Source organism: Myodes glareolus, chromosome 4 (genome assembly GCF_982192425.1).
Source record: "Myodes glareolus chromosome 4, mMyoGla1.1, whole genome shotgun sequence".
Lineage (NCBI taxonomy): Eukaryota > Metazoa > Chordata > Mammalia > Rodentia > Cricetidae > Myodes > Myodes glareolus.
In genome coordinates this window covers 61,685,529-61,712,128 of record NC_142029.1, presented here as the reverse complement: position 1 = coordinate 61,712,128, position 26,600 = coordinate 61,685,529, and the positions used below count along the sequence as shown (strand labels likewise).

Genomic DNA, 26,600 nt, shown 5'->3' with positions numbered 1-26,600 from the left:
TTTTTTTTTTTTTGCTCCCCTCCTACCTTTCCATCCTTCCATCCTTTGATTACATTTTGTTTTGTTACTGTTTTCCTTTATTCTCTTATCCTTTGGGAGACATGGGTCCAGTGCCTTTTCACCAACTACCCACATATATTCCTAACTGCGGTAAACCCACATTTCAACCCATTTACCATCGTGACTGTTTACAGGACTCACTCCTGTGGCATTACACATTTAGTGCTGTGCACCTATCACCAATATCCGCCTCTCAGACACTTCATCTCGCAATGCTGAAGTGAATACCCATTGTATAGTAGCTCCCCACTCTCCACCACGTCAACCCCAGGAAGCTGCCATTCTACAGTCCGTATTTATAAATTCCACCATGGTAGAGACCTCATTGAAATGAAATTGTATCTTTGTCACTTTGCGATTGGCATATTTCACTGAGCAGAATGTCCTCCAGGTCCATCTGTTTTATAGTATGCGGGAGAATGCCCTCCCTTTGGAAGGCTAAGTGCACCAGCCTGTGGCTATGCCTTGTTTTGCTTCTTCACTTATTCATTGGCAGAGACCTGGGCTGCTTCTACCTTAATGCTGCTCTGATCATGGATGTTTAACTATCACGTTGAGAGCCTACTTTCTGTTCTTTTGCCTCTGTACTGTCCTAGCTTCATTTTTGTTGCTAGGATAAAGTACTTGGACCTAAAGCAAAGAGAGAAAAGGATTTATTCAGCTTACAGTTCCAGGCCACAGCCCAGCATCGAGGTAAGTCCAGGCAGACCTAGTTGCTATTGTATACAGCATTGCTTCTGACTGAGCATCCCACTTCACAGTCAAAGAAACATGGAGGGACAATGGAGGATGCTGCTTGATGGCTCACAGGTAGGCTTGATGCTCAGCTAGCTTTCTTAGTTTAGGACTAGCTGCCAAGTGATACCTGGGACTGCCTGGTGCTACTCAAAGTAGACTAGGCCCTCCCATATTAATTATCCATCAAGACACTCCCCCACAGACCAGCGTGATCCAGATAATTCCCCAGCTGAGACCTCTTCCTCTGGTCATTCTAGCTTGTGGAAAGCTGACATTTAAGACTAACATCCTATCTGCTCAGAGACAGAATCATTAAATCATATGGTGATTGTATTTTTAACTCTTTGAGGGACCACCGTACTGTGTTCTATGATGACTGGACCAGCTCACAGTCCCATCCACAGCGTAAGAGTTCTGACTCTTCTGCATCTTTTACAAAGCACCTCTATTATTTGCAGTAAGAGGGATTCTGTGCTCCAGGGTCCTGCATTGTTGATGGAAGCCACTTTTCACCAGAGCTCATTATGGTCCATCTTATGCCTTCTACCCAGCCTTTGGGAGGCAGAGACCTTGTTTGTCTCATTCCTAGCGGTGTTTGACATTCAGTCATTCCATGGGAGGGCAGTGAAGATGACATTAAAGTTCATGGTCTGTGACCCAGGTATGTGAAGCAGGCTCCACCTCATTTATCACCTTATTCTCCTTGGTAACAGTCGGCTTTCTCCCCCCACTTATATGGCACGTGACATTGAGACTTTGCGATTCTTCGCATAGCTGTGCAGTGTCTGTCTGTCTGTCTGTCTGTCTGCCTGCCTGCCTGCCTGCCTGCCTGCCTGCCTGCCTGGAGGACAGGCGCTCCCTTCTGCTTTTGTCCTTCACTGGGTCACTCATGGTTGATGGTAGGTGATGAAAATGATGAAGATGGGTGGATAACTCAGCAAACTGCTTGCCTTGCGTGTATGAGGACCTTGGTTTGACCCCCAGAACCCATGTAAAATGAAGCTTGGCAGGTTGTTGTGCACCTTTAATCCTGTCACCAAGGAAGCAGACCTTTGAGGCTATCTGGCTACCCAGGGTAGTCTGCTTAATGAGTTCAAGGCCAGTGAGAGACCCTGTCTAAAAAACAAACAAACAAAAAACCCCAACCAAACAATTGTCTTCTCTCTCTCTCTCGCTCTCTCTCTCTCTCTCTCTCGCTCTCTCTCTCTCTCTCTCTCTCTCTCTCACACACACACACACACACACACACACACCTGAATATGAATGAATGGATGAACCTCGCCACTTTCGGCCTCAGAGGGTCAGAGGTCACTGCTGCCTGAACAATAGGGGGGGTGCAGCCCTGCAGACAATATGGGGCAGCAATCCAGGCTCACCAAAGTGACTCTGGGAAAGTCCCCTCAGAGTTGGTTTCCACATCCTCCCAGGTATCAAACCCCAGAAGCAGGATCATTCCTCCAATTAGTGTTCAACAGATCCAGGGCGGCCTCTGTTCTTGCTGTCTCACCCTTGGACTGCTCTTCTACAGGGCAGCTGCTGATCACACACACTCATCTCTGTAGGAAGTTCCCTCAACCCTTGGGACTGGATTCCTAAACTCTGAGCCAGCCCCTGGTTGGGGGGGGGGGGGCATCAGAAGAGCAGGGAGGGCTTCCTGGATAGACCTGCCTCCCGTCTTCCCAGAAAGAAGAATGTTCCACATTCTTGCCACTCTTTAAGGCTTCAAGTATTGTTATCTATCTGACTTTGCTTCCGACTCTGGAAAGTAGGAAGACTGGAATGCAGTTCTAGGCGTAAAGATGCAATGGGAATTACAGCCACACTACAGGACCTCCCCATCCCTCTCACTGCAACCCTGCTGCATCCTTGACCCATTCTCAGAGCCCTGGAAAAACAACACTCTGTCCTCCATTGCTTTTTCCCCCCACATACCACTGGTGCAATGTCTTGGTGCACTTGGCAAGGGAGGGTGGATACCACTACACTCTTTAGGGTTTGGAGTCTAAAGAGTAGTTTCATCTAAGCATAAACATAGGACATGTTTGTCGTAGAATAGTAGAGAACATAGAAAGCCACAAAGAACAAAGTGAAACTGTTGATAGCCACCCCTCCCCGAAGAACCATTGCTACCTAAAGTGTGCCTTTCTTAGAGCTGCCTTGCTCTGTGTTTTCTCTCAGAAACATCCATCACCTCTAATACAGTTGTCCATCCTACCTCGTTTTACTTCACATCGGAGAATAAGCTCCTTGCAATGGTTAATTTATTTTTAAAATTTTAAAATTGATTTGTAGTTCAATTCCCAACATCACACACACACACAAAAAAAAAAGATTTGCAAATATTCCACAGACAACTTGTGGTTAGTGACTTGATTAGCCCTTCCCTCAGTCGGAGTTTCTAAGCGAATGAGCTGTACACTAAGACACTGTGGGCTAGACTAGGTTTCCATTAATTCTTTCATTTAGAAATCAAGTGAGTTTAGTTTTCTTAAAGCAATGAGATGACCCCTTGTCCACACCATATCTAAAGGTACTGTACCCCTGGAGTGTGGGTCTCTGTTCAAGATGAGAGAAGAAGGAACAAACATCCAAAGGAGAACTTGCGGAAGTTAGAGTTCCCGGACATTTGGCAAACCCTGCTTAGGAAGCAGCAGCATCTCTGCACCTCTGGTAGGAAGCCATGATGTAGCACAGCTCTGGGCTAAACTACTGGAGATACATGAAGTGCAGTGCAGCTGTGGAGGGGAAGAAAAATCTCCTGACAGCGTCTCCCAGAGAGCCCTAGTTCCAGCTCCAAACCTGTGTAAGTGACAGTCCCTACAGGCCACCTCCCAATTTCCTCCACGGTAAAATGTGAAATCATGGTTTACACTTCACAGCAAAGTTCTGGAAGGACCTAGTCTCATCCACATACCCTCACTAAACTTGTACACAGCAGGTGTGTTCCCATACAGGAAGCCTCAAGTATATTGATAATTATAGTCACCGCTGTCCATTTTTATATGGCTCACCATAGACGTGGTCCTAATAACATGGATATGCTTTTGTGTGTGGTTGTGTGAAGGAATTTTGTTATTGCTACTGAGAATGTGTTGGAATTAAGGGCAACAGATTTAAAGATAATCAAAGCCAGGCAGAGTGGCTCATGTACATAATAACCACACTTAAGGGGCAGAGGCAGGAGCATTATTGCAAGTTCAAGGTACACCTGATTTAATGAGTGAATTTCAGAATTCCAGAATCTTTCTCTGGTTTTGTTTCATCTTATACCTTCAGGTCATAAGCTAACATTAAGGGCAGGAACTAAAGACAGGAATGATGGAGGAATACTCTTGTTTGTTTGTTCTCTGGCGTGTTCACAGGCTAGCTTTCTTATTCAACTCTGGGCCACAGGGCAAGATTCCGTCCCCCCCCCAAAAAAGCAAAATTGTAACTAAATTAAACTGAACTACAATACAAATAAGACAGCCAAACAGGTATGAATAATTCCAACCCACTCCCTATAAATTTTACCTACTTATGCACTAAATATGTACATTGGTTGTATCCTTGTTAGTTTCAGCTATCAATTTGACAGAGCCTAGAGTCATTTGAAGGAGTCTCCATTGAGGGATTACCCAAATCCGATTGGCTGTTGGTATGTCTCAGAGGAGTTGTCTTAACTGATGATTGACATGGGAGGGCCTCACCTACTGTGAGTGGTGCCATCCCAAGGCAGGTAGGCCTGGATTATAGAAGAAAGCTAGCCTGTGCGTGAGCCAGAAAGCAAACTAGCAAGCAATGTTCCTCCATGATTCCTGCCTTTAGTTCCTGCTCTGACTTCCATTAGAGATGGATTGGGACTTGAAAGTATAAGATGACATAAACCATTTCCTCCCTAAGTTGCTTTTGGTCAAAGTGCTTTATCAGGAAAGCAAGCTAGAACAGGCTAAATGAGTCCTAGGAGGTGACTGAACAAGAATGGAGGGGTTTCTGCAGAGCAGAGACATGGAAGAGCAGGGGTCGAGTTTAGCTCAGCATGCACCAGATAAGGCTGGGGTGCTAACATCTTCAGAGCTTGCCTGGTGATACAGTGAGGTCCTCATCTTTGAAACTACATGAACAATGACATCAGTAGATTTCTGCATCTTTGAGGAAATGAGTTTGCACATCACGTTCAATTCTAAAATTCTATAATCCTCCAGACCATGAAGCTCATCTTTCTGTAGCTCATCCCATTTAATTTGTACGGATTCTCCACAATGAACTAGCCACAATCCACAGTGGATGTTGGAAGTGGGGAGAAGGGTTTTCACCTATAAATGGGGGACACTAATGAGCCTTGCAACTGTGCAAGCTGGTCCATCAGTAAGCTGCTCTCTGAAGCTTCCATGAACTCCCAAAGTTCATTTCTACCCAGGAACATAATCTGTGCCCTCCTCACTACATATAGTACCCCAAAGAAAGAGGACAGAAACTTGATTTTGTAAACTATCCTAGCATGGGAACCAATGTGTCAACTTACTCATTTTAACTTCCCTATAACATTTCCAGGTTTAAAATTGAAAAGCCTGTGTCCTAGGGCTAACGGAAGCAGTGGTTCAGCCTGGGAACCAGGGCATTCAGAAACTTGGGAGCCTCTTGGAGAGGCAGATACAATAACAGTACTTAGCTAGAAAGGGTCTCATCCACAATCAATCAACTACCGACTCCTAACTCACCTCCCAACTGTTGCCTCAACCTACATTGTGAACCAAAGAAAAACAGGAAATTTAAGAAAAAGAGGAGGACCCAAGGCCCAAGGGGAGAATGATTTACAAATCTGAGTGAGAAGGTGGTTGGTTAAAATTTGTCTAGGGATCTGTTTGACAACTAAAGACCCCAGGAAAACCTGCTATCTCTGCTGATAGATATTGGCAGCAATCTATCAATACGTCCCTATTCCCCAAACCCAGGGTTCTAACAGATTCTGTAACTGGCTCCTCTTTTGGAGTGTCCCACAGGGCTCAGTTGAAGAGTTTTCTGGTCCACATTCCACATCCCTTTTAACGGTCTAGAATCCTTATCTTGGCACCCAAGAAACTGACAGAGTGAGCTAACCGGATAAAGTAGCTCTCACCTGAGATCTATCTGGCCATGTTTCTCAAATATGGTGGGCTTCATCTTGGATCCTGCATTTGAGACACCAAGCAACTCCCTGGGCTGTTTATGTTACTGCAAGATTTGGGGAACAAGAGCAAACTTGTAGAAATAGATGATTGTGGAACAAAATATAAAATTCACTTGATTTTAAGGGGAAAAAAAGGATATGTATCGAAGAAATGTACCTCTCTGGGCTAGCCATGTCCTCAGCTACATTGTCCTCTTGTCCTTCCCAGATGTGGAAACCCATTTACTCCGTGTAGAACCCATGGCCTTGAGATGGGGCAGTTGACAATCAGGAGCTCTGTGTTGGTCCCTTCTGAGGACCTCTGTGTCCTGACCAAGACTCTTGGTATTCTAGGCTAGCCCATATCCCAGGGAAATCAGGTGCAACAGTCCTCTGGATATAAGCAATTTTCCAGGTTCCTCTAGGACTCCAACACTCACTAAACCTCTAAGGAGGGAAGAGTCTGCCACATCCCTCGTAGTAGAAGGCAGTTGGCACCCAATACTGATCTTATTAGTATTGAGTGCCCCATGGACTTCTCACAAGCCCTCTGGCTCCCTCTCCTCATTTCACCCTTGGGTGTGCCAGAGCCTCTTGGAAATTCTGCTGAACTTCACTACCCAGAATATAAAAAGTCTGGGAAGGCCAGATCAGAAAGGGGACTTCCCACACCCCCACAGTATCAGCCCATCCCTCACCCCCACAGTTCTGCCTTGGTTTCACTCTCCATTCCTGAATAGATCTAATTAACTTCCAACAGTCAGGCAGATCCAAGGTCCTCAGAGCCAAGTGAGCAGGGATTGATGGAACAATCCAGTTGTTTCCACCGGTTTCCTAACAGGTCTCCAAGCGTAGCGCAGATCTAACCAGTCCCGCTCCTAGTCTCATCTTAATCAGCCACTGCCAGCATGAGGTGAGAATCTGAGGCTGGGGAAGAAACCCTGAGACCACTAAGTTCAAGCCTCATGGGCCCGGACAAAAGAATCTGGAAAGCCAGAATCCTTCCATGGCCACAGGAAGAAGTGAGCTGGGAGGGAGATGCTGGTGGGGATTCCTGTTTTGCTAGTTATTTGGCATACAGCCATGTATGGTTCTTCTTTTCCTCAGCTGTGAGAAGGAGGTGTTGACACCTCTCTTCAAGGATGCCGTTAGGATTCTAAATGAATTTTTATTTATTGTGTGGGTACGTGTCTGTGTACACGTGTGCAAGAGCACATACATGTGCATGTGGAGATCAGAGGTTGTATCTTTTCAGTCTCTCTCCGGAGACCTTAGTTTTAAGACAGGGCTCTCACTGAACCTGAAACTTAGGGATTTAGCTGGGTTGGCTGGCCAGTGAGCCTCAGAAATCCTCCTGTCTCTGCCCTCTCCACTGTGAATTTCCTCTCCAAGTGAAATTGTAGGCCTATGCCACTGCTCCAAGATTTTTACATGGGTTTTGGGGATATGCTTGCATGGCAGATTGAGCCATCTCCCACTCTCAGAGGAAAGAATTTAGAAGCACAGATCTTAAAGTCCAACGGGAAAAGACATGTCAATTAGCTGAGGTCAGAAGGCAAGATGGAGACAGAAGTGCACAAGAGCTTATCCCCTTTACCAACAGTGAGCTTGAAATCTGCCTTGAAATCATCCTAAAAGAAAAAGGGCAAGAGAAACTTGATTATGTTATCAAGTTTGATAATTACACCATCACAGGATGACAGCAAGCCCTTCCCATCTCAAACCTCACCCTACAGCCACAACGACCAGGCAGTGGCCTAGCGAGAGAGCGGCAAACACGTACACAACAGTGAAACTGAAAGAAGAACCAGTAGGGCCCACATGAGGACAACAGCCAATTGGCTTTGGACAGAGACTGTTTAGGAGAGGAGAGACGTGGTACAAGGACAGCAAGAAGTAAGAAAAAAACAAGACCTTGACTCAATCCTCGGATCTACAGAGAGCTTAACTCAAAATGGATTAGATTTAAATGCAAAAAAATAAATAAATAAAAGTAAAGAACAAAATAAAACAAAAAAAAAGCTTTTTAAAGACTTTTACGAGAAAATATAGGGGAGAAAAACACCCAGAAATGAGGATTCAATGGAGGGTTCTTGTATATAGCACACAAAGAAGCATTCAGAACACTGTAAGCCAGACATGGCAACACACACTTGTTACTTAAGCAACTTGGAGATGGAATCAAGAGGATGGGGAGTTCCAGGCCAGCCTTGGCTACACAATGAGTTGAGGGCATCCTGGTCTACATAAGACTAACAGAAGCAAACAAAGGCTGGGGTTATCTACAGCAGTGAGCAAGAAATCCTGTCTCAAATAATGTGGAAGATGAGGGTCAATGCCCACAGTTGAGCAGGCGTATACACATAAACATACAGAGAGATTGATCATTGGAATTCATCAAAATTAAGGATTTTCTCTATAAAATTATTTCAAATGATTTTTAAAAAGCAAACCTACAGATTCAAAGACAAAATTTGCAAACCAAATACCTGACAAACAGTTTGTAGCTGGCGTACACGAAGAACTCTTAAAATTACATAACACCAAAGGAAAACGACAACATGTATGCCCAACAAACACATGAAAAGTGGTTCAGTCTCGATTCTGCCAGCGATGAGGAAGACACAAACTAGGGCACAGTGAGATGCCCCTGCACATCTATTAGAATTTTTACAAAAGCAAGTGACAATCTCAAACGCTGTCAAGCAGCCAAAACAAGTGTAAAGTGAGATGACCATTCCAGGAAATAGCTGGGAAGTTCCTTTTTTTAAAAGTATCCCTGCACAACACCCACACCACTCAGCAACGCGCCGTGACATTCGCCCTAGAGAAATTCTGAGTTATGTCCACACAAAAGCCTGTGCCCAACCACTCTTGCAGATTTATCTGAACTAGTCCCAAATGGGAAATAAGCCAGAAGCCCCTCAGTAAGTGAACAGTGTGCCAACGCTGTATAGTACATCCACACCTTGGCATACTCCAGCAGTAGAAAACAACCAACTCTTGAGACATGCAGCTCTTAGATGGAATGGAACTCAAGTACATTAGCCTGAACTCAAACAGCTGGGCTTCCAAAGGTCGCCTGTTACATGATCCCATTCATATAAGATCCTTGAAATGCATTCCTAGAGACAAAGACTGGGTCAATGCTAGGGGTTAGGGACAAGGGCTGAGAGGGTGAGATGGCCAACAAGCTGGCACGGCACGTTGTGGTGGTGTGGTGGGTGGTGAAACGCTCCTGTGTCCTCGGGTGGGCGGCGTCTGCACAAACCTGCACGTGATAAAACAGTACGGGACTGTGCTGTACATGCACAAGATAGCAATGTCAATTTCCTGCTTTTGATAGCCTTTGGAATTATCACTGTTATGCAACATGGAACCCCGAGAGAAAGTGGGTGAAGGAGACACAGGACCTCTAAGATCAGCTTTGCTAGGAACCCGTCATTGTTTCAAACTGAAAACAGTTTTCTAAAAGACTCAAACAAATTACGTCGTGTCTGGTACTAGCAACGAGGTGACTTTCTCATGGGGCCACTGTGAGGGAGCCCTGGTCCCCCGGTGACAACTCCCTGCGTAGGTCCTGTGGGCACGAACAAGGGCAAATGCACAACACCATTTCTTTGCAGCGTTCCTTAAGAAAACGAGGGTAGAATCTCCGGATAGACTAAGAATAGCAGAGAACAGCCTCCCAGGGTCTCACTGAGGGTCCAGGAATCTTCCTAGCCTGAGACTTCCATGTGCCTCTCCATCTCTACCCTGGGGACTGGGCACATAGCAGGCATGTACAGCCAATGCCTCTACAGAGAGAGACACTGTCTGGATGTGGTTAAAACCATGGTGTGGAATAAAGCAAGCAAGGGAGGGAAGAGGGAGAATGGCATGTGGGGGTCAGAGGCCTCTGGCCGTCCCCTATAAACACCGTAACTGATGACACCGTGAGACAAGAGAAGGTGAAGAGAATCCTGCCCTTCATCCCAACAGTCCAGGCTGGGTCTCCTAGCATGGAGAAAGGATAGCCATGTCACAATGTCAGGAAAGATTAACTGCAGAGGTGTAACTTGTTCTCATTTGTTCTGTGTTGGGAAGAGAAAAGCTATGGAGGGCTTTGAGTATCATCCCAGGGAGGATCCCAGTGTCCTATTACCCAGGAAGCCACCAATCCCCATCCTTCCCTCTCCCTACCCTTGCCTTCTAAACTTGCCAAGATGGCCTTCTGAGAATGGAACGTTTCTTTGAATGCTAGAGAAATGCGCCCCCTGGAGGGAAGTAGGTGCATCTTCCTATCTTTTGCTGTTCTTTGGGGCAGGGAGTCCCTTGGGAGTGTTTTCCTGGGAATAGACTAGATTGCTGGCATGCTGTCCTAGATTCTGAAAACCTAAAAGCAATGCTCAAGATGCCCCCTCACCATTTGGGGGTCAAAGGCCTCAGAAGTTACAGACTTAGACAAGAACAAGATAGTTTCCCCAGCTAGTGCTCCCAGTCTGCTCAAAACAAGCCATAAGGTTGGCCCTTTTATCCTCCCTTCCCACTGTTCTCCCACTGGGGTACCCCTCCAACCCCTAATAGGTGTTGCTTTTCCTCAAGTTTGGCAGCCATCACCAGCAGACCGCTCCCCCTATAAGATAACCTTGACTTAGCTCCAAAAGGGTATTTCACTTTAGAGATCTGTCTGCCCTGAGTTGTCCTACCCCAAGATCTCTGAGGGAGCCTGCTTTTAATCTGGAGTCCTGGGGTTGTACTAAGGCAGTTGACAGCCTTGTTTGAGTGGCTCCAAGCTTCGTGAGAATCTTGCAAATAAGATCTCAGGAGATGCCTCCTGCAGGAGGAGTTTTGAAAATTCACCCGGAAGGGCTTGGAAGGTAGCTTGGTGGGAGAATGCTTTCTTGTAAGTGGCTCTGGATTCAGCCCACAGCACCACAAAATGAATAAACAGAAACAAAACGCTTCCCAAGGGTTAAGACCATAGCCCGACCTATAAGCCCCTTGCCTTGTAAGCGGGAGAAACCCAGTCCCACACTTAGCACCTATGTAAGAACGTCATTGGCCAAGATCAGGGTGCTTTTGATCCTAATACTAGGTAGAGACCAGAGGTGCCCTGGGGATCCAGCCAATCAAACCTAAGCAGTGAGCTTCAGGATAGTTAAGACCCTTTCTCAAGGGAGATAGGTGGTCCTGAGGATGATACTGTAGTTTGTTCTCTGACCTCTATATATCTGTGCACATATCCACTTTTGTATACATACACACACATCCTGTGCGCGGGCGCATGCGCGCGCGCGCGCGCACACACACACACACACACACACACACACACACACACTATACAAACATTCCCCTAAGAGTTGCAAGGCTCTTTCACTGAGCATTATAAAGGGTGAAGAAGTAGGAGCTGATCGGTATTGAGGGTGTCTGTCTGGGTCCCCACTGTACCTCCTCCTGGATGTCTCCCAGACCTGGAGAAAATGCTATTAGTTGATGGCTGTGTTGTTGCCACTTTCAGATCTGGAGTGGAAGGCGTAATGCTGATGAGGGGCTGGATAGAACAATTTTCTGCTCTACAGCTTCTCCTGCCTCGTTTCTCTCCCTACCGCCCTTCCTGGTTCTGTGAAGCCCTGATTTCCTCATCAATGAGACTGATACTATCCACCTGATAGAATTGTAAAACAGATGGAATGTGGGCACACAATTCTCAAAATCTGTCCATTCATAAAACTCAATTACTGTTAGCTAGTAATAGTTGATATTATTATGGATGTTATGATTAATATTAACTGTAGTTGTTAATTAATAACTGTGCATCATGAAATAAGTGGGATTTTGGACACAGGTCTCATGTAGCCCAGGCTGCCTTAGACTCACTATGTAGTCAATGAGGACCTTGAGTTTCTAATCCCCCTTCCTTTATCTCCTGAACGCTGGGATTACAGGACCACCATGCCCAGTTTTTTCTTATTTTTATTAGGTGTTTTGTTTTTATTTAACTTTTAAACAGTATTAAAGATTTATTTCTATGTTGTATTTTTTGTACAATATCTTTTGACCATGTTTCCTCTGCACCTCTCTCAGTTCCTCCCCACCTTCCTACCCACCCAACTTTATATTCTTTCTGTTTCTCTATCTTTAAAACACACACACACACACAAATTCAAAAACAAAAATCAAAACAAACAAAAACCAATTAACCAAAACAAATGCCCAAGCTAAACAAAAAGCCCACAAAAAATAAACAAACAAAAAATCGTGGAGTCCACTTTGTCTTGGCCAGCTACTCCCGGACACAGAGTCTGCTCAGAAGTATGGCTGGTATTCCCAGTGATGCTCCATTGAAGAACACTGGTTCTCCCTTTTCTGGCAAGTATCAATTGTAAATAGCATCTTGGCTAGAGGTGGGGCCCACTCCCCTTCTCAGCGTTGGGATCCCCTCTGGCTTGAACCTGCACAGGGTCCACAATGTGGTGCTGAGGCTGGAACCCAAGGCTTCATGTATGCTGGGCTAACATTGAAACAAGAACTCCTAGATAACACTGGAATGCACAGTCTTGTTCATGGACTTTGTCTATAAACTTATCTCACTTGGCGCTCACCCTGGGGAGAGCCTTTCTCCTCTTACCCACGTAATTCTTACTGAGTTGTGAGGGTGGGAACTGTTCATGGCACCCACATTTTCCAGAAGGGACCCCAGAGGCCCAAGAAAGGTGAGCCATGTTTCCTGCGTGTTTCACTCCAGTAAGTGGGTGGCTGGGATGGGCCATGGATCTTGTCCTCAAACTTCACCCCCAATCCTGAACCATGTGGAACATGGGGTTTACAACAACATGACTCTTGGATCATTCATCCCAGTGACAAAGATTCTAGCAAAACCAGTGTCTGCGCTGGATGTCCCTTGTCACCGTCCTCATGTCTTTTGTATCACCTTTTCCCTACCGGGAAGGTGTAGGACAGTCATCCAACCTGTCATTAAGAGGAAGAAATCTCCGAAGCCCCAGGCATAGCTTCCTCCAGAAGAAAAAGCTCAGCTGGCGGGATTCTCCATTCCAGGTGTGCCCAGGTTCTCCTGGAGTAACCGGGCTTCAGTTTAGAGGGATGCCAAGGCGGGCTCTCTCCTAACTGCCTGTCTTCCATTGCTCATTATCCATCAAGGAAGGAGATGTTTTAACAGAATCAAGAAAAACTCTCAACTGATAGATAAGAACACTTAACTCCCTTGGGAGGCCAACTGGCCTGGGTCCAGGTCTCTGACTTAAATCTCGGGCATGTGAAACATGTTTTTTTATTTTTTTTAAATCTTCTTTTTATATTTTTTTTCAAAGAAAAGGCTGCCAGCCAATTATTTTAGGAATTAGGGGTAACTGCAGGGTTATTCCCAAACTCTACCACTCATCCTTGTCACCCTCACTGTCAGGAAGCCTGGCACAGCCACCTCTCCTACCCTTCTCAGGGAAACGCAGAGTCCTCCCTCGCCAGTCCTGCCCCAGTCTCATTCCTTAGAGACCACCAACCCTGCCGCATGCCTTTTCCTCTTAATTCCTCAGTTAAAAATATGAAAAAAAATCTCCACAATTCCCCAAGTCCCTCCAAACTGGCAAAGACAAAACAATACATGTTGTTCCCATCCAGGTCTGGCTCAAGGGGAGGAGATCTGAGGATTGCTTACAGTTATCTCCCACTTTCTATGTTATTAATATTCCAAGGGGAAATCTATGCAACCTTTTTAAACTGTGGTGGAGAAAAGAATCAAGGCAGGGCTGGCCGCAAGGAAGCCCTGTTCTACCAGTAACAGCCTGTGGTAAAGCCTGCAGGTGGCATCCACTCTGACCTCCCAGTCTCCCTCTCTTAGACACACATAAACTGCACACAGTGCCCCAATCCTTCCGTGTGAGGTTTGGGCACCCCATACTTGGAGCGCTCGTTGCATCTAAGGTAGGATTGTGGGAAATAATCTCTCAGCATCATACTCTTGCCTGATCCCAAGGTACCTAGATGTAGGTAGGTTCTGTGGCTCCTTACTTTCCACAGGGTCCTTTAGCGCTCCCAGGAGGTGCCTTTTTCAGGAATCTCTCCCCTAAATACTATGAGTGAGGATCCAACCTTTCTAGGTCCTTCTAGACCTGTAAGAAAGTGGACCTCACTTCTGACCATTATCAAAGAAGGCATTCTCACCCTAATAGTTACCAACACCCCGTTTTTTTTTTTCTTTCCCTAATTTTCTATTAGGCCACTGGCACCTCCTGGGACCTTTCTTAATAAACCTGGAGTGCCTGCTGTGTACTTGAGGCCATTTCCAAACCAGAAGAGTTTGGGGATTTCTCAAAACTGCTGGAGGCTTTGTAGCCAGGTAGCAAGCTGGTACGAGAGAACTGCAAGTAAGGAAGCCCAGCCAAGGAGTGCAGACTTCTGTCGACCGGGACAACGTGAGTGCGCTCTGATTTGCCTCATATCAGCGTGCCTACAGCCTGTTGTTGCCCACAGGAGTCCTGTGGATCCACTCATTAAGGAAGAACATGCCCACAGCTGAGACCCAAAAGACTTCCCTGGAGGTGTTCTTTCTCTGTGGAAGAACAGCAGCACAGCTCCCTCTGTGTGAATGCACGTCTATTCTTCTGGTTATTATCCCCAGCAGAGCCTGTGAGCTTACACGCGCGGTATACACCCGATCACACACACGGGGCGGGGCGGGGGGGGGGGGAGACAGAGAGAGAACAAGCGAATGCCTTGCAGTCGCTGCTTCATACTCCTTGGCATGCCCCAAAGATGTGGCACCGGGCACAGAGAAGAGGGCCGGTGCACTCAGAGGTCAGGGAGTGGACTCATCCATGCCCTAGGTTGGTTCCGTTCCTCCCCTCCCCCGAACTCTACTCACCTTAATGTTGCTGAAGACCGAGCGGGAGCAGCGTCTGGCTGGGACAGAGGAGGTGCCGCTGCCCTGGCGAGATCCGAGTTTGGGCAGAAGCCCCATCGTGACGGAGGCGAAGTCCCCTGGCCGGGCCCAGGGGGTAGCGACAGGCCGGGGACAGGTTCTGCGGGACTTGGGCGCTTCGAGCTGCCGCGGTGGTAGCCAGGCGATGGGGAGCGCGACGCGGTGACTGAGCAAGAGAGTGAACTCTCAGAAGTTTTTATAAGTGGCGGCGATGATGAAACGCACTCTCTCTCTCTCTCTCTCTCTCTCTCTCTCTCTCTCTCTCTCTCTCTCTCTCTCTCTCTCTCTCTCTCTCCTCCCTCTCTTCCTCGGGTGTCAGAGGTGCTGCAAGCCCCCGCCCAGCCGCTGCCGTTTCCCCGGGCAGGTGTCCTGAGCCCTGACGTCGCGGCTGCGGAAGCCCAGAGTCTCTAGGACTCGACCTGGTGAGCACCAACTGCCTAGGAGGTCCCGCAGGCCGGGAGGTGGCACGCGTGGAGATGGCGGGCCGCCGAGGAAGGGGTCACCGCAGATGGAAGAAACAGGAGGCTGCAGGCCAGTGGAGAGACCTGGGGACTTGGTGGGATAGAGGGTGGGCACGGAACTAAGGAAGGGGTGGGGAGTTAAAGGGACCCGAGGGGCGCGGGTCTCCACTTGGAGGAAGAGTCTCCGCGGCTCCTGGGATTGTCCAGAGCCGGGCTCTGCGTGTCTGCACTCGCTCCGCAAACCTGGGCCCTCGGTTCCGGTGATGGCTCTGAGACTCGCCGCCCAAGCTCTGTTTGTGCTGAGGACTGATTTATATTTAAACTGCTCTTTGCGCTGCAGAGGAGGGTGGGAAGGCGTAACAAGGTGGAGAGGTGGGGGCCGCCCCAGGGCTGGGCTCGAACTCACTGGAACCGAGCCAAGGTAAACTGCAGGCGCTTGTCGAGTGTCAGCGGGTCTGGTCTGAAGTGCTGGGGGTTGGGACAAAGGGAAGCGCTGGTCTGACGGAATTGCCCCCGCACTGACCTCCTCTGTAGGCTGAGTGAACAAGGTTTTTCCCCCTCCTGGACTGGAATCTTAGAGAAAGAAGGTGATCATTTTCCGGGAAAAACCAAAAAGGATCCAACAAAAGCACTTGAAGCAGTTCGGCGGAGGAGGCATCTTTCCAGCCCCCCTATTCCATTGTTCCCTGCAGAGCCACCTCTTCCAGCGCAGCCCAGCCCAGGAAAAGACGCCCCTCAATACTGGGGACACAGGCAGGGTGAAGGATGGTGCACACTGCCTCGTTTCTACCCAGTGCCTGCCGGATGCCTTTCCAATTCCTGTCTGGTCTGGCGCTCTGGGAACTGCTCCCTAAGTACCTACAGGCCAAGGACACAGCAATATGCAGAGGCCGTTGGACAGTGGACAGCTTCTGGTTGTTTTGTTCACCCGCAGAGAGAGGGGCTGCCGGGAGACGAGGTGACACTCAGTGGGACACTGAGCGCAGGTGGCCACACCCACGGTGGGTTGTGTCTGGTGCCCTGCAGATTTCATGGACCACCCCCAGTCTTAGATCTAAGTGAAAGGTGTTTCGACCCTCTGGACTTTACAGGCAAGGATGCTAGTGGAATCAAACAGAAAGGGATCAAAGGCCACACAGCTAGGACACAATAGAACCTGAACCCAGCTTTGCCTGATGCCAAACCCCAGCCACGAAGCATTTTTGTGTGGGAGTGGAGGGGGTGTAGAGGCCAAAGGACAGCCACAGGTGTTGTTCCTCAAGTATCATCCGTCTTGGTTTTTGAAAGGGGGACTCAGTGGCCTGGAGTTGTGGGAGGGGGCTGGGCAGAAACCCCCAGGGGTCCACCTGTCTCTGCCTCCCTAGCCCTGAGATTATAAATTTTCTTTGATTGCCCAGGATTGAACTCGGGTCCTCCTGCTTGCAAGGCAGACGTTTTATTGAGAGCTATCTCTCTAGACCCACGCACTTATAAAGTTACCTCTCTAGTACAGCAATCTCCCTTCACATGGGGGCCTCTTGGTGGTTAGAGTGCCTTCCTGGGCACGTGGCCTTCCCCCTAGGGAGAATCCACCTCTCCTGTGTTTATGTTGTCCTGCTCCTTTAACTTTGCCCTCAGCCTGGTTTCAGGGCCAGTGTGTCAGCTCCAAAGGAAATGCGTATTCAGAAATGTTATCAGTAGGGTTTGACTAAATGCCCTGGAGAGCCAACTACAGTGACTTCAGTGAGACTTACTTGTCTGTGTACAGCTGATGACATGGCCATGGCCACTCCATGGTATGGCTAGGGGGAAGGATTTTGTTGTAGATTTGAGGAGAGAACAACCAGAGGCATCTGGAAGAGTCCAGAGCGGGGTAGGAGAGGTGGGGTGGGGGAGCAAAAAAAGGAGCATAGCCAAAGCAGCAGGTTTATAAGGGGAATGGGTAGCTGACTTTTGTATACCTGCCAAGATTTGGGGAAATGGAGTTTCCTTTAGATCTGTTGCATGAGTTTTGCTGGTAGGTAGTCAGAGGGTCATGACCTGACTCCCTCAGGGTTCCTTAGTATGTAACTTCCATGACTATGCTCGGTCACCAGCTCCTCTAGCTCCTCCTCCAGCCTTCTCTCTTTATTTGGGAAAAGAAGTGGAAGATGGGAAACAGGAAGGGGCCAGGCTCAAAGCAGAGAGAGAAACTTCACACACACACACACACACACACACACACACACACACACACACAGAGAGAGAGAGAGAGAGAGAGAGAGAGAGAGAGAGAGAGAGAGAGAGAGAAAGAGATTTTGCCTTAAATCTTACTGGCTGGACCACAAAGTAAGCCCCTGAAAAGGTATGCAAAAATATGAGCTTCACACACAAGTCGTCCCTGGGGTAAATTTGAGCTTCTGGTGGGGAAAAGAAGAGAAAGGATGTCCTAACACCAACATTCAGGTTCTCCACATCCATGTCCTTAAACCAGCAACACCAGGATCTGCCTGCTGGACTTCCCAACCCTTGACTTCAGGAAGTGTTTTCCGTCTCTGTGGAGAGAGTAGAGAGAAGCGTGTCAGAGTGACTGCGCACAGGGGCTGTGCATGGGCAGGAGAGGGCTCCCAATTCACAGCAGGAATAGGTGAGGCTGAGGACCAGGCTGGAAAGCTGAGTGGCGTGCTAAGAATGCTTTATGCCCAGAACCCAGGGATAACTATTGAAGACTTCTGTGTAGCAGGAGCTCGGAACTGATTTGCATTTCCGATGGGCCTCTATGGCAGCCAGATGAGAGAGGAAAAGGGGCAAAGTATGCAGAAGATTCCAGGAGCAGGGATGCAGGCTTGGCTTGCACAAGGGGCAGGGAGAAAAACTCAGGAAATACTACAAGGGGACAGCACTTGTGTGCCAGTGGTGAGCAGACCAGTGGTGAGTCCCAGGATTCGACCTGTGCACACAGCATTTGCCGTGCTCATCTCTGGAAGAGGGGACCCAGCAGGACCAGCAGCCAGGGAGGAAGTCAGCAGTGTTCTATGGATTCATGTTGAGTTTACCCAGTCTGAGCTACATGCAAGTAAAGATAGGCTGCTGAATTCTAAGTATTTATTCTTATACACACAGATAATTGTAGTTCTCTTGTCTCAGAAAGAAACTTATCTCTGTAACAGATAGACACCATTGCAGCAAACTGCAACTGGTCAAAATGCGGAGAACACGTGATCATGCCTTGATAAACCTGCAACACAACTCTTGCCCTGAAGGCTCAGGGAACATTCAAGAAGACTGGATAGAGAGATTGATTCTAAGAGTTAGAGGACCAGGGAATCTACTAGGAAGCTCTCTCCTAGAAATGAAAGGGAAGCTTCACCCTTGACACCCAACAATATGGCTGCCTAAACAAGACCTGAACAAGGACACCAGGAGATGTGCTAACACAGATGGAGGAAATCTCCTGGGCTTCACCCACAGACAAAGAGCTATAGACAACTAAGGAACGTGGAGAGTGGGAGAAATGGCCAGTCCTGAAATCATATACACTCAAGCACCACCAAATAGACTGAACAGGTTGGATTTATGTATTTAGGCATGTGTGTGTGTAACAATAATTAAAGAAAAAGAGGCCATGAATTTGAGAGGGAGCCGAGGATGATGTGGGAGGAGTTTAAAGGGTAGGGAGAAATTATATAATTATATTTTAATTTTTAAAATTAGAATAAAGAATCGTTGTTTTAAGGTGGGCAGCTGGGAGGTAGCTACGTAGACTCAATGCCAGGGATGTGTGGAGGCAGGCGCTGCTAGCCCTCCAGAAAGGATGAAGTCTCCCGGTATGCATGCGTGGAGGAGAGTGTCCAGAAAAGACTGCAGAAACATCTGTGACGGCCCTAGGACTGGAAAGAGAGGAAGGAGAGATACAAGGGGAGCAGAGAGATCAGAGCCCATCTTTAAAGAGGACGAATGGAGCCTGTCCGTGGTGTGGACAAGGTGTGACCTGGGGGATAGTAATGAGCTGGTCAGGTCTTGTGCTGAGGGTTTCCAGTGGGGAATATGGGTCAAAGTACAAGTTCTATGGGTCCAGGAGGACCCAGAAGGAGAGAGTGTAAACACACAGTGTTCCTGGCCTTTTTTTTTTTTTAATCACAGGTCACAGTTGGCACAATATGTGTGATGACTCAGGGCACAAGTCTTTCCGTCAGACAAATGCTCGGACTTCATACCAGCCACGTTACTTCAATAGTTCTCTTAACCTTTACGATCGTCCTGGGGCTGTGGTAAAGTGTGCACGAGGTGTCAGACAACTCGGACTATTGCTGCGGAGCCTGGCGGCATGGGTGCTAGTCTCTTTCTCTCTCTCCAGGTGATGTTATCTCTTCCTCCAACTCAGCTGCGGGTCCCTGGAGAGCACAGGTTTGTGCCAATTCTCTTAGTACATCCCACTGGGCCAGAATGCCCAGTTACTTGAAAAGTGTTTACTGAGGGACTGGAAGGTAGCTCAGTTGGTGAAGTGCTTGCCATGCAAGCACGAGGACACGCGTTCAATCCCCAGGAACCCTGTAAGAAAGCTGGACACATATACTATGTGCACCTATGAAATCCTTAAAGAATTAATTAAAATGGTATAGTTTTGAAAGGCTTCCCACAGCAGCGTGCACCTGGAATCACAACATTGGAAGGCAAAGACAAGCGAATCCTGGGGCTTGCTGGTCAGACAGTCTAGTCAAATTGGCAAACTTTGTGTTCCATGAAAGAGCCTGTCTCAAAACAGAAGGTAGGGTACAACTGAGGGAAAAACTTGGAGTCAACCTCTGGCTGCCACATGAACAGGCACACACACACACACACACACACACACACACACACACACACACACTGTAATTAAACTGATGTGACACCCAAAGATTCCAGCAAATCCGAAGTGACTTCCTAATTCCTAAAGTCCCTGGCCATTGCTCTTACTCACAGTCAGTCCCTGAAGACTTCAGCTGTTCCCGTTGGTGACTACTGGCTATGGCCTTGAGGGTAGGTCTGTCAGTCCATCGGCTACATGGCTCACCGCTGTAGTAGTTGATGAAATTTCCTTGGGTACTTATACCTGATCATGAATTATATGTGATCATGAATTAACTCTGGCTGACCGGCTCCCTGGTGGCACACTCCAACAAGGACAGGGTTCAGGGGTTCTCTGCTGAGTGCTTCTGCCTAGTTGGGGAAACTCTCAAGCTCTCTGTCACCCATGGGCACCTTGCTGTCCCTGCAGGGCACCCTAATGACTATTTTATATTTTGTTGTGTATGTTTGACTATGATAACCATTTCTTATTTATTCTTTTAGAGTTTCATATACAAACACACACACACATATTTTGGTCATATCTCCGCACCCCCATTGTCATCTCATTCCCTTCTCCCTCTCACTGAACCCCTTTTGTTCCCAGCAAGTCCCCTCCTACTTTTAAACCTTTCTTTCTGGTATTGCCATCCAGTTTTGGGTTTTTGGTGACCCACTGTATTTAATTAGGGTTGCCCACATGAGCCTGGGTGGGGAATTATTTACTTGAGCAAGAACAACTTACCTGTGGATAGACCACTGAGAAACATAATTCTCTGTCCCAGCAACCATTAACTGCCTACGGCTCCTCGGGGAGGGGTGGGGCCTTTTAGCCCCTCCCTTGCCCATGATGGGATGATTTCATGGTACTCCTTCCCACCCTTGGCCTCTCCTCTCCTTTCCTCCCCTCTTCTGTAATGTCCTTAGAGCCTTGGAGAGGGTGATACAGATGTCCTGGTTAGCACTCAAGAGTCACCTATTGTCAGTGCTTTGACAATTTGAGTCTCTATATTACCCATCACCATTGCAAACAGAAACTTCTCTGACAAAGGCTGAGAATAGCACTGATTTATGGTAGAAGCAAATATTTAGAAGGCACTTTGATACTATACTCATCTAGCAAAACAATAGTTGTCGGTTCCTCTCTAGGGCCTATGACCTCCCTAGCCATGGGCTTTTGACCAGGTTTATAGTACCTGGTTTGAATTCCTCTTCTGGAGAAGGCCTAAAAGCCAATAAGAAAGTGGTTGGTTGTTTTTATTCTTTGCTTTTTTAGGGGCCCACCACCCAGCTCCCAAATAAATACATGGCGATTTATTCTTTCTTACGAATGCCCAGCCTTAGCTTGGTTTATTTCTAACCAGCCTTTCTTAACTTAAATCATGCCATCTACCTTTCACCTCTGGGTTTTACCTTTCTCTATTTCGTTATATCTTTTCTTTTCTTCTTATTCCCTGTCCAGCTGTTTGGCTGGGTGGCTGACCCCTAGCATCCTCCTCTCTTCCTTCTTCCGTTCCTCCTCTTCTCATTCTTTCCTTCTATTTTTTCTCTCTACCTGGCAGCCCCGCCTATACCTCTACCTAGCTATTGACTGTTCAGCTCTTTATTAGTCAATCAGGTGTTTTCAGCAGGCAAAGTAACAGAACTTTGCAGAGTTAAGCAAATGCAACATAAAAGAATGCAACAATTCTTTGTGTCATTAAACAAATATTCCACTGCATAAAAGAATGTGACTCATCTTTAACTAATATTCCACAACAGTCCAGTTACCCCCACATAGCCATGGGGCTCCTGGTTAGTGGTGTAACTCTCAGGGTTCACAGCTAGGTGAGACTATTAACGGCCTTCCTCCCCCAGCTGCTTGCAGGGCACTTAGTACCTTTTAGCACGATGAGGACTAACTGGATTTGATTTCTCTATGCCCTGCAACAACAGCAGGTGGTGTGTTCTGCAATATGATCTTATCATCTAGTTCTAGTGGGCAATTGAGATCAATGGCAATAGTCTGTATGGTTTTGGGGACCCTTGGATCTTCCGTCGCCAACAATTTATAAGGAGATATTTCTATATATTTTATTTAACACGTTTCGAAGTCAGTGCTCAAAACAACAGCATGTTCAGTCCTCTAAACAACCCAGTGAAAGATGATGCTTTTTATTAGTTCTGATTTACATTTGAAAAAACTGAGGCTAGAGGACTGGAGAGATGGTTCGGTGATGAAGGGTGAGTACAGCTTTTACAGAGGGATGTAGTTCAGTTGCCAGCACCCACGTCGATGGCCCATGAGTGCCTGTAACTGCAGCTCCAGGGAGTCTGCCACCCTTCTCTGGCCCCCATGGGCAACTGCACTCACAGGTACATACTCCGACACAGACATCCGTGCATACACACAACAAATAATAAATTTTTCTTTAAAGTGGGGGGCAGGTGGTGGTAGTGGTGCATCCCTTTAATCCCAGCACTTGGGAGGAAGAGACAGGTGGATCTTTGTGAGTCCAAGGCCAGACTGATCTACAAGAGTGAGTTCCAGGACAGCCAGGGCTGTTACATAGAGAATCCCTATCTCAAAAAACAAACAAGAAAGAAAGAAAGAAAGAAAGAAAGAAAGAAAGAAAGAAAGAAAGAAAGAAAGAAAGAAAGAAAGAAAGAAAGAAAGAAAGAAAGAAGAAAAAAAAAGAACCTGAGGCACAGAGAGGTGCAATAACTTGGTCAGTCAGAGAGCTGGTAAGTAGCAGAGCCAGAATAGAAGCCGCAGTCAGGTACAGTCTAGGCACCCGCGCCCGGGGGCTCTTGCATGCAGTCTGCAAGTCACAGCTACAGGCAAGTCACATCCAGAGCCATGGTGAGATGCCTCATCCATCTCTGCCCTTCCCTTCTGAAAACTGCAATCCCTGCCACCACCACAACCAGCCTGGTGAGTTCCTCCTAAGCAAAGACCCAAGCCAAGCTGTGACCACCGGTGGGCTCTGTCCGGCCAGTTACAAGGACACTGTTTTCCTCTTTACTGTTCCACACTTCCGGCCCTCCAGCATGGATTTTCTCTGGGCCTTCTTCGTGCCATTGTTTCTCCCAGCCAGTCTCTCCCTCTCAACACTCAGACACAAACCACTACAACCACCACCTCCCTCCCCGCACCCCACCCCAGCCAAGAAATGCACCTTGGCAATTGGACCGTATCACAGCGCCGGAGTGCTATGCTTCTTGCCGCTCTCCATTTTCTCCCGGATGTCCTAGGACCTGGCCCACGCCCGTGATCGTTTCAGTTGTCTTTCATGATGACGTCTTCAGGATCTGGCTCGGCTGGGCTAGCTCCTGGTCTTACCCAGGGCAGATCATCTGGCAAGGAAAGAAGAAACTCCCACAGCCTCTCCCACACATCTCCCATGTCCGCTCCCTCCGCAGCCTCTTCCTTGGGGACATGGGTCTGGCCTGCCCTGTCTGCCCTGTACCTATTCAGGTTCAGGTCATAGCCCCAGCCCATGCTGAGGGGGGCTCATTGTCATTCCTGTGAGTATAGGGGTCAACTCTGCAGGCACACATTCAGCCAGCTTCTAATGCTCACAGTCCTGCACAGGGGGATCTGGGGACCCATGGGTCTTGCTGTCTCAAGCTTGTGGCGTGGATCAAGAACCACAGTTGGACTCTCCTACACGGTGCTTGTTTCTATGATTTACTGTGTTTTCACTCTACTGGGAAAGTTATATTTTTTGTTGAATTCCCATCATTCCATATCACTATTTAAAATTTGTGGAATTTTCTCCTTCCCCTAATTCCACATGTAAGGGGCTTTTCTTCTCCATCTCAGAAAAGACTGAGGGGCAAACAGGAGTTATTCAACCCTCTCCTGGGGTTGAACGATGCAAATGTCTTTAATGTGCTCGTTGTATAAATAGTGATTTCTTTTCCTCTAACAGCCCGTCTTAGGACTGAGGGCCGGCAGTGAGTGACTAAGCTCACTGACTAGGAACTCACTTAGGGGTCCTTTTCTCCAGTATTTAACACCTTCTTTCCTGCTGCGTTTCTACGGTGTAGGTCGCTTCTCCCTGGTGACACCTTTCTGGTCTCCATAGTGCAGGGCCAGCATGGTGAATGACTTAACCCTCTGTGGAAGGTCTCCCAGGGAGTCCTCAGGTCTCCCTTGTCCCCAGCATTACACAGAAAGCTCTGCAGCTCCTTACAAGGTCACACAGATCCATCTTGAAGCTGACTAGCATTGTTATGGGTGCGGCTGCCTTGATCCAGTTCTGAAGAACTCTGCCCCCCAGGACCTACATGATTGGGTTACTCCCCTGCACCATCCAATGTGGAGTTACCTTCTTGCCTCTATCCTGTGTGTCCTCATGTGGCTGGACTCATAGGTCACCATCACCAGAGATGTGGCTTTCTTGTGTGTTCAGCTGTGACTTCCTTTTTCTTGGTCCCTCCCTTGATGTACCCACCTTGTTTTGTTAGGAGGTTCTGCCCTGTCTGGGCCCAGGTTCTTTCCACTGCTGACATCGTCTCCTTCCAGACCCGTGGTGGCTGTGGTTCCAAGCCCAGGTCCTCTCCACAGCCAGCATAATCTCCCTCCAGGTTCATGTGGAGAGCCTGGGGGGGGGGGGGGGGTCTCCGCACCAGCCTCAAATACCATTCCTCTTGTAGGGAGCCTGTCTTGCCTGCAGTATATACACAGACAAACAGACAGATAGACAGATGCATACAGGGGGGAGGATGAGAGAGAAAAAGAGGGAGAGAGAGACAGAGACAGAGAGAGAGAGAGAGAGAGAGAGAGAGAGAGAGAGAGAGAGAGAGAGAGAGAGCACTCCTTGACAACAGGCTTCCCTGTTGACACAGCCCTCTCAGTATCCCTGCCTTCCCCTCCTGTCCTGGGTTTTTGTACCTCATCCATAGCAGAGTCAACCCCTGGAAGCCCTCATGAGCAGGCCTGAGGATGCCTGCCCACTTCCTGGATTTTCCGCAAACACCTAGACCAACCGCTGACCTCTCTGCAGCAGGTGTCCTGTACCCTGGCTCCAGATCTAGGTATGGGGCCCTCTCTCCTTAAGTCTTTCTTCCTCAGTCTTTCCTCTTAGTGTCCAGTCTCTTCCTTTTATTTGTCTAGATCTGTGGTGGCCTCCATTCCTGGAAGGGCCTCAGACTTCTTGTCCCCCTCGCTCCCCCTACCTCAGTACCCTTACCACTGTCTCCAGAGCACCGAGCCCCGATTTTCTCACCTCTAAAGGGGAGCAGAGCCCTGCCTTGCCATTGATACACTTTCACTGCTCTGCTTGGATTGACTTCCTGCCAGGAGGCTTGTAAGCCTTCGGGACAACGACCAAGTGCAAATACAAGAGCAGAAAGCAGGGTGCCACTGTAGGACACACAACTGGGTGGCTCCAACGGGCACCTGCCCCTTTTGGCCGCTCTAGTACCAGGGCTTATGGGAGACATACTTACTGCACATCTTTGTTCCCTGCTGAAACACAGATAGGGCCCTGGGTGTTGACACTGGATAGGGGTTTCCAGCCCCCACCCCAGAGCTGTCACGGTCAACCTCTCCCTGTTCCAGATCCTGTCCTTCCCCACCACTGGCTCTCCCGCCCACTCATGGACCCTTCAATTGGGCCTGAGACTGTAATACACCTTGGACCATATCCGTGAAGGTGAGCTGAGTCACCTGATGATGTCACTGAAGGCCAGCCTCCTCCCAGGTCATGGTCACCAGACTGAGTGCCTGAGGGTGTGGTTCTCTGCATATGGATTTGAAAGAAAATGTCCACCGCATTAGTGCATGGCCGACAGGAGAAGAGGGTGATGGGGAAGGTTCTGGCCACATAGTGATGGATTGTGACTATCAAGCCCGCAGGGGTTGCTGGGCTTCCTGCTCTGAGAACTTTCTCTAGCCACAGTGGGATCAGTGTTGTATGAAGGACATAAGTGTTATTTACCCCTCCCCAAGCTGGCCTCTCTTTTGATGAAAGCATCCCTGACTCTTCTTGGGGCAACCCTCAACTCCTCACAGCATAGGAGGTGTAGGTGAGTGCATGTCCACTGAGGCAGGAGGGTGTGGGCCAGCAGCCACTTGGTCCTCTGCTGGAGCAATCAGGTCAGTGTGTTTTCTCTTGGGGCTGCCAGCAGTAGGGAAGCTATGCTCAGTGTGAAGGTCTGGAAAATACTGCAGAGATTGTTCCCCAGGAAGATGTGATCAGAACTGTAGGCAGGTAGGACAACAATCCCCGAGGCCTGTGGTCATATCCTTCAGGTTCTGTGCCCCTCTTGGGTCACAGGATCTGGACTTGATAATTCTGTGAACTAATAAAGTCTCTTTATGGTTTAAGTTTGTTGGACTGGATTTCCTGGAACCGGCTTCTAAAGGTTCTGGTGAATCCAGTAAAGCAAGATCTGGACTAAGCTGGCAGCTCACTTGCCAGGTAGCTACCCTGGGAGGCAGGTGGTTAATCCCATTTCAAAGTCGTGAAATGAAAGCCGAAGTCCAATGGCTGGCTGGTCCCGTGGGGAGGTCAGTGTGACC

The 26,600-nt window shown here is 48.1% G+C and overlaps 1 protein-coding gene and 1 long non-coding RNA gene across 2 annotated transcripts in view; one reads left to right on the top strand and one right to left on the bottom strand.

Annotated features, from left to right (window-relative positions):
- Nucleotides 1-15,164, bottom strand: part of Slco2a1 (solute carrier organic anion transporter family member 2A1) — a 77,658-nt gene extending 62,494 nt beyond the window's left edge. The window contains exon 1 of the mRNA XM_048417199.3: nucleotides 14,787-15,164. Within this exon, the coding sequence (XP_048273156.1) occupies nucleotides 14,787-14,882 (96 nt within the window). The 5' untranslated portion in view covers nucleotides 14,883-15,164. The remainder of the gene's footprint in view (nucleotides 1-14,786) is intronic.
- LOC125388852 (uncharacterized) lies at nucleotides 14,611-16,703 on the top strand. The gene is made up of 2 exons (XR_007228334.3): nucleotides 14,611-14,748; nucleotides 15,163-16,703. It is a non-coding gene; the product is annotated as an uncharacterized LOC125388852 (long non-coding RNA).
- Nucleotides 16,704-26,600: the final 9,897 nt, after the last annotated feature.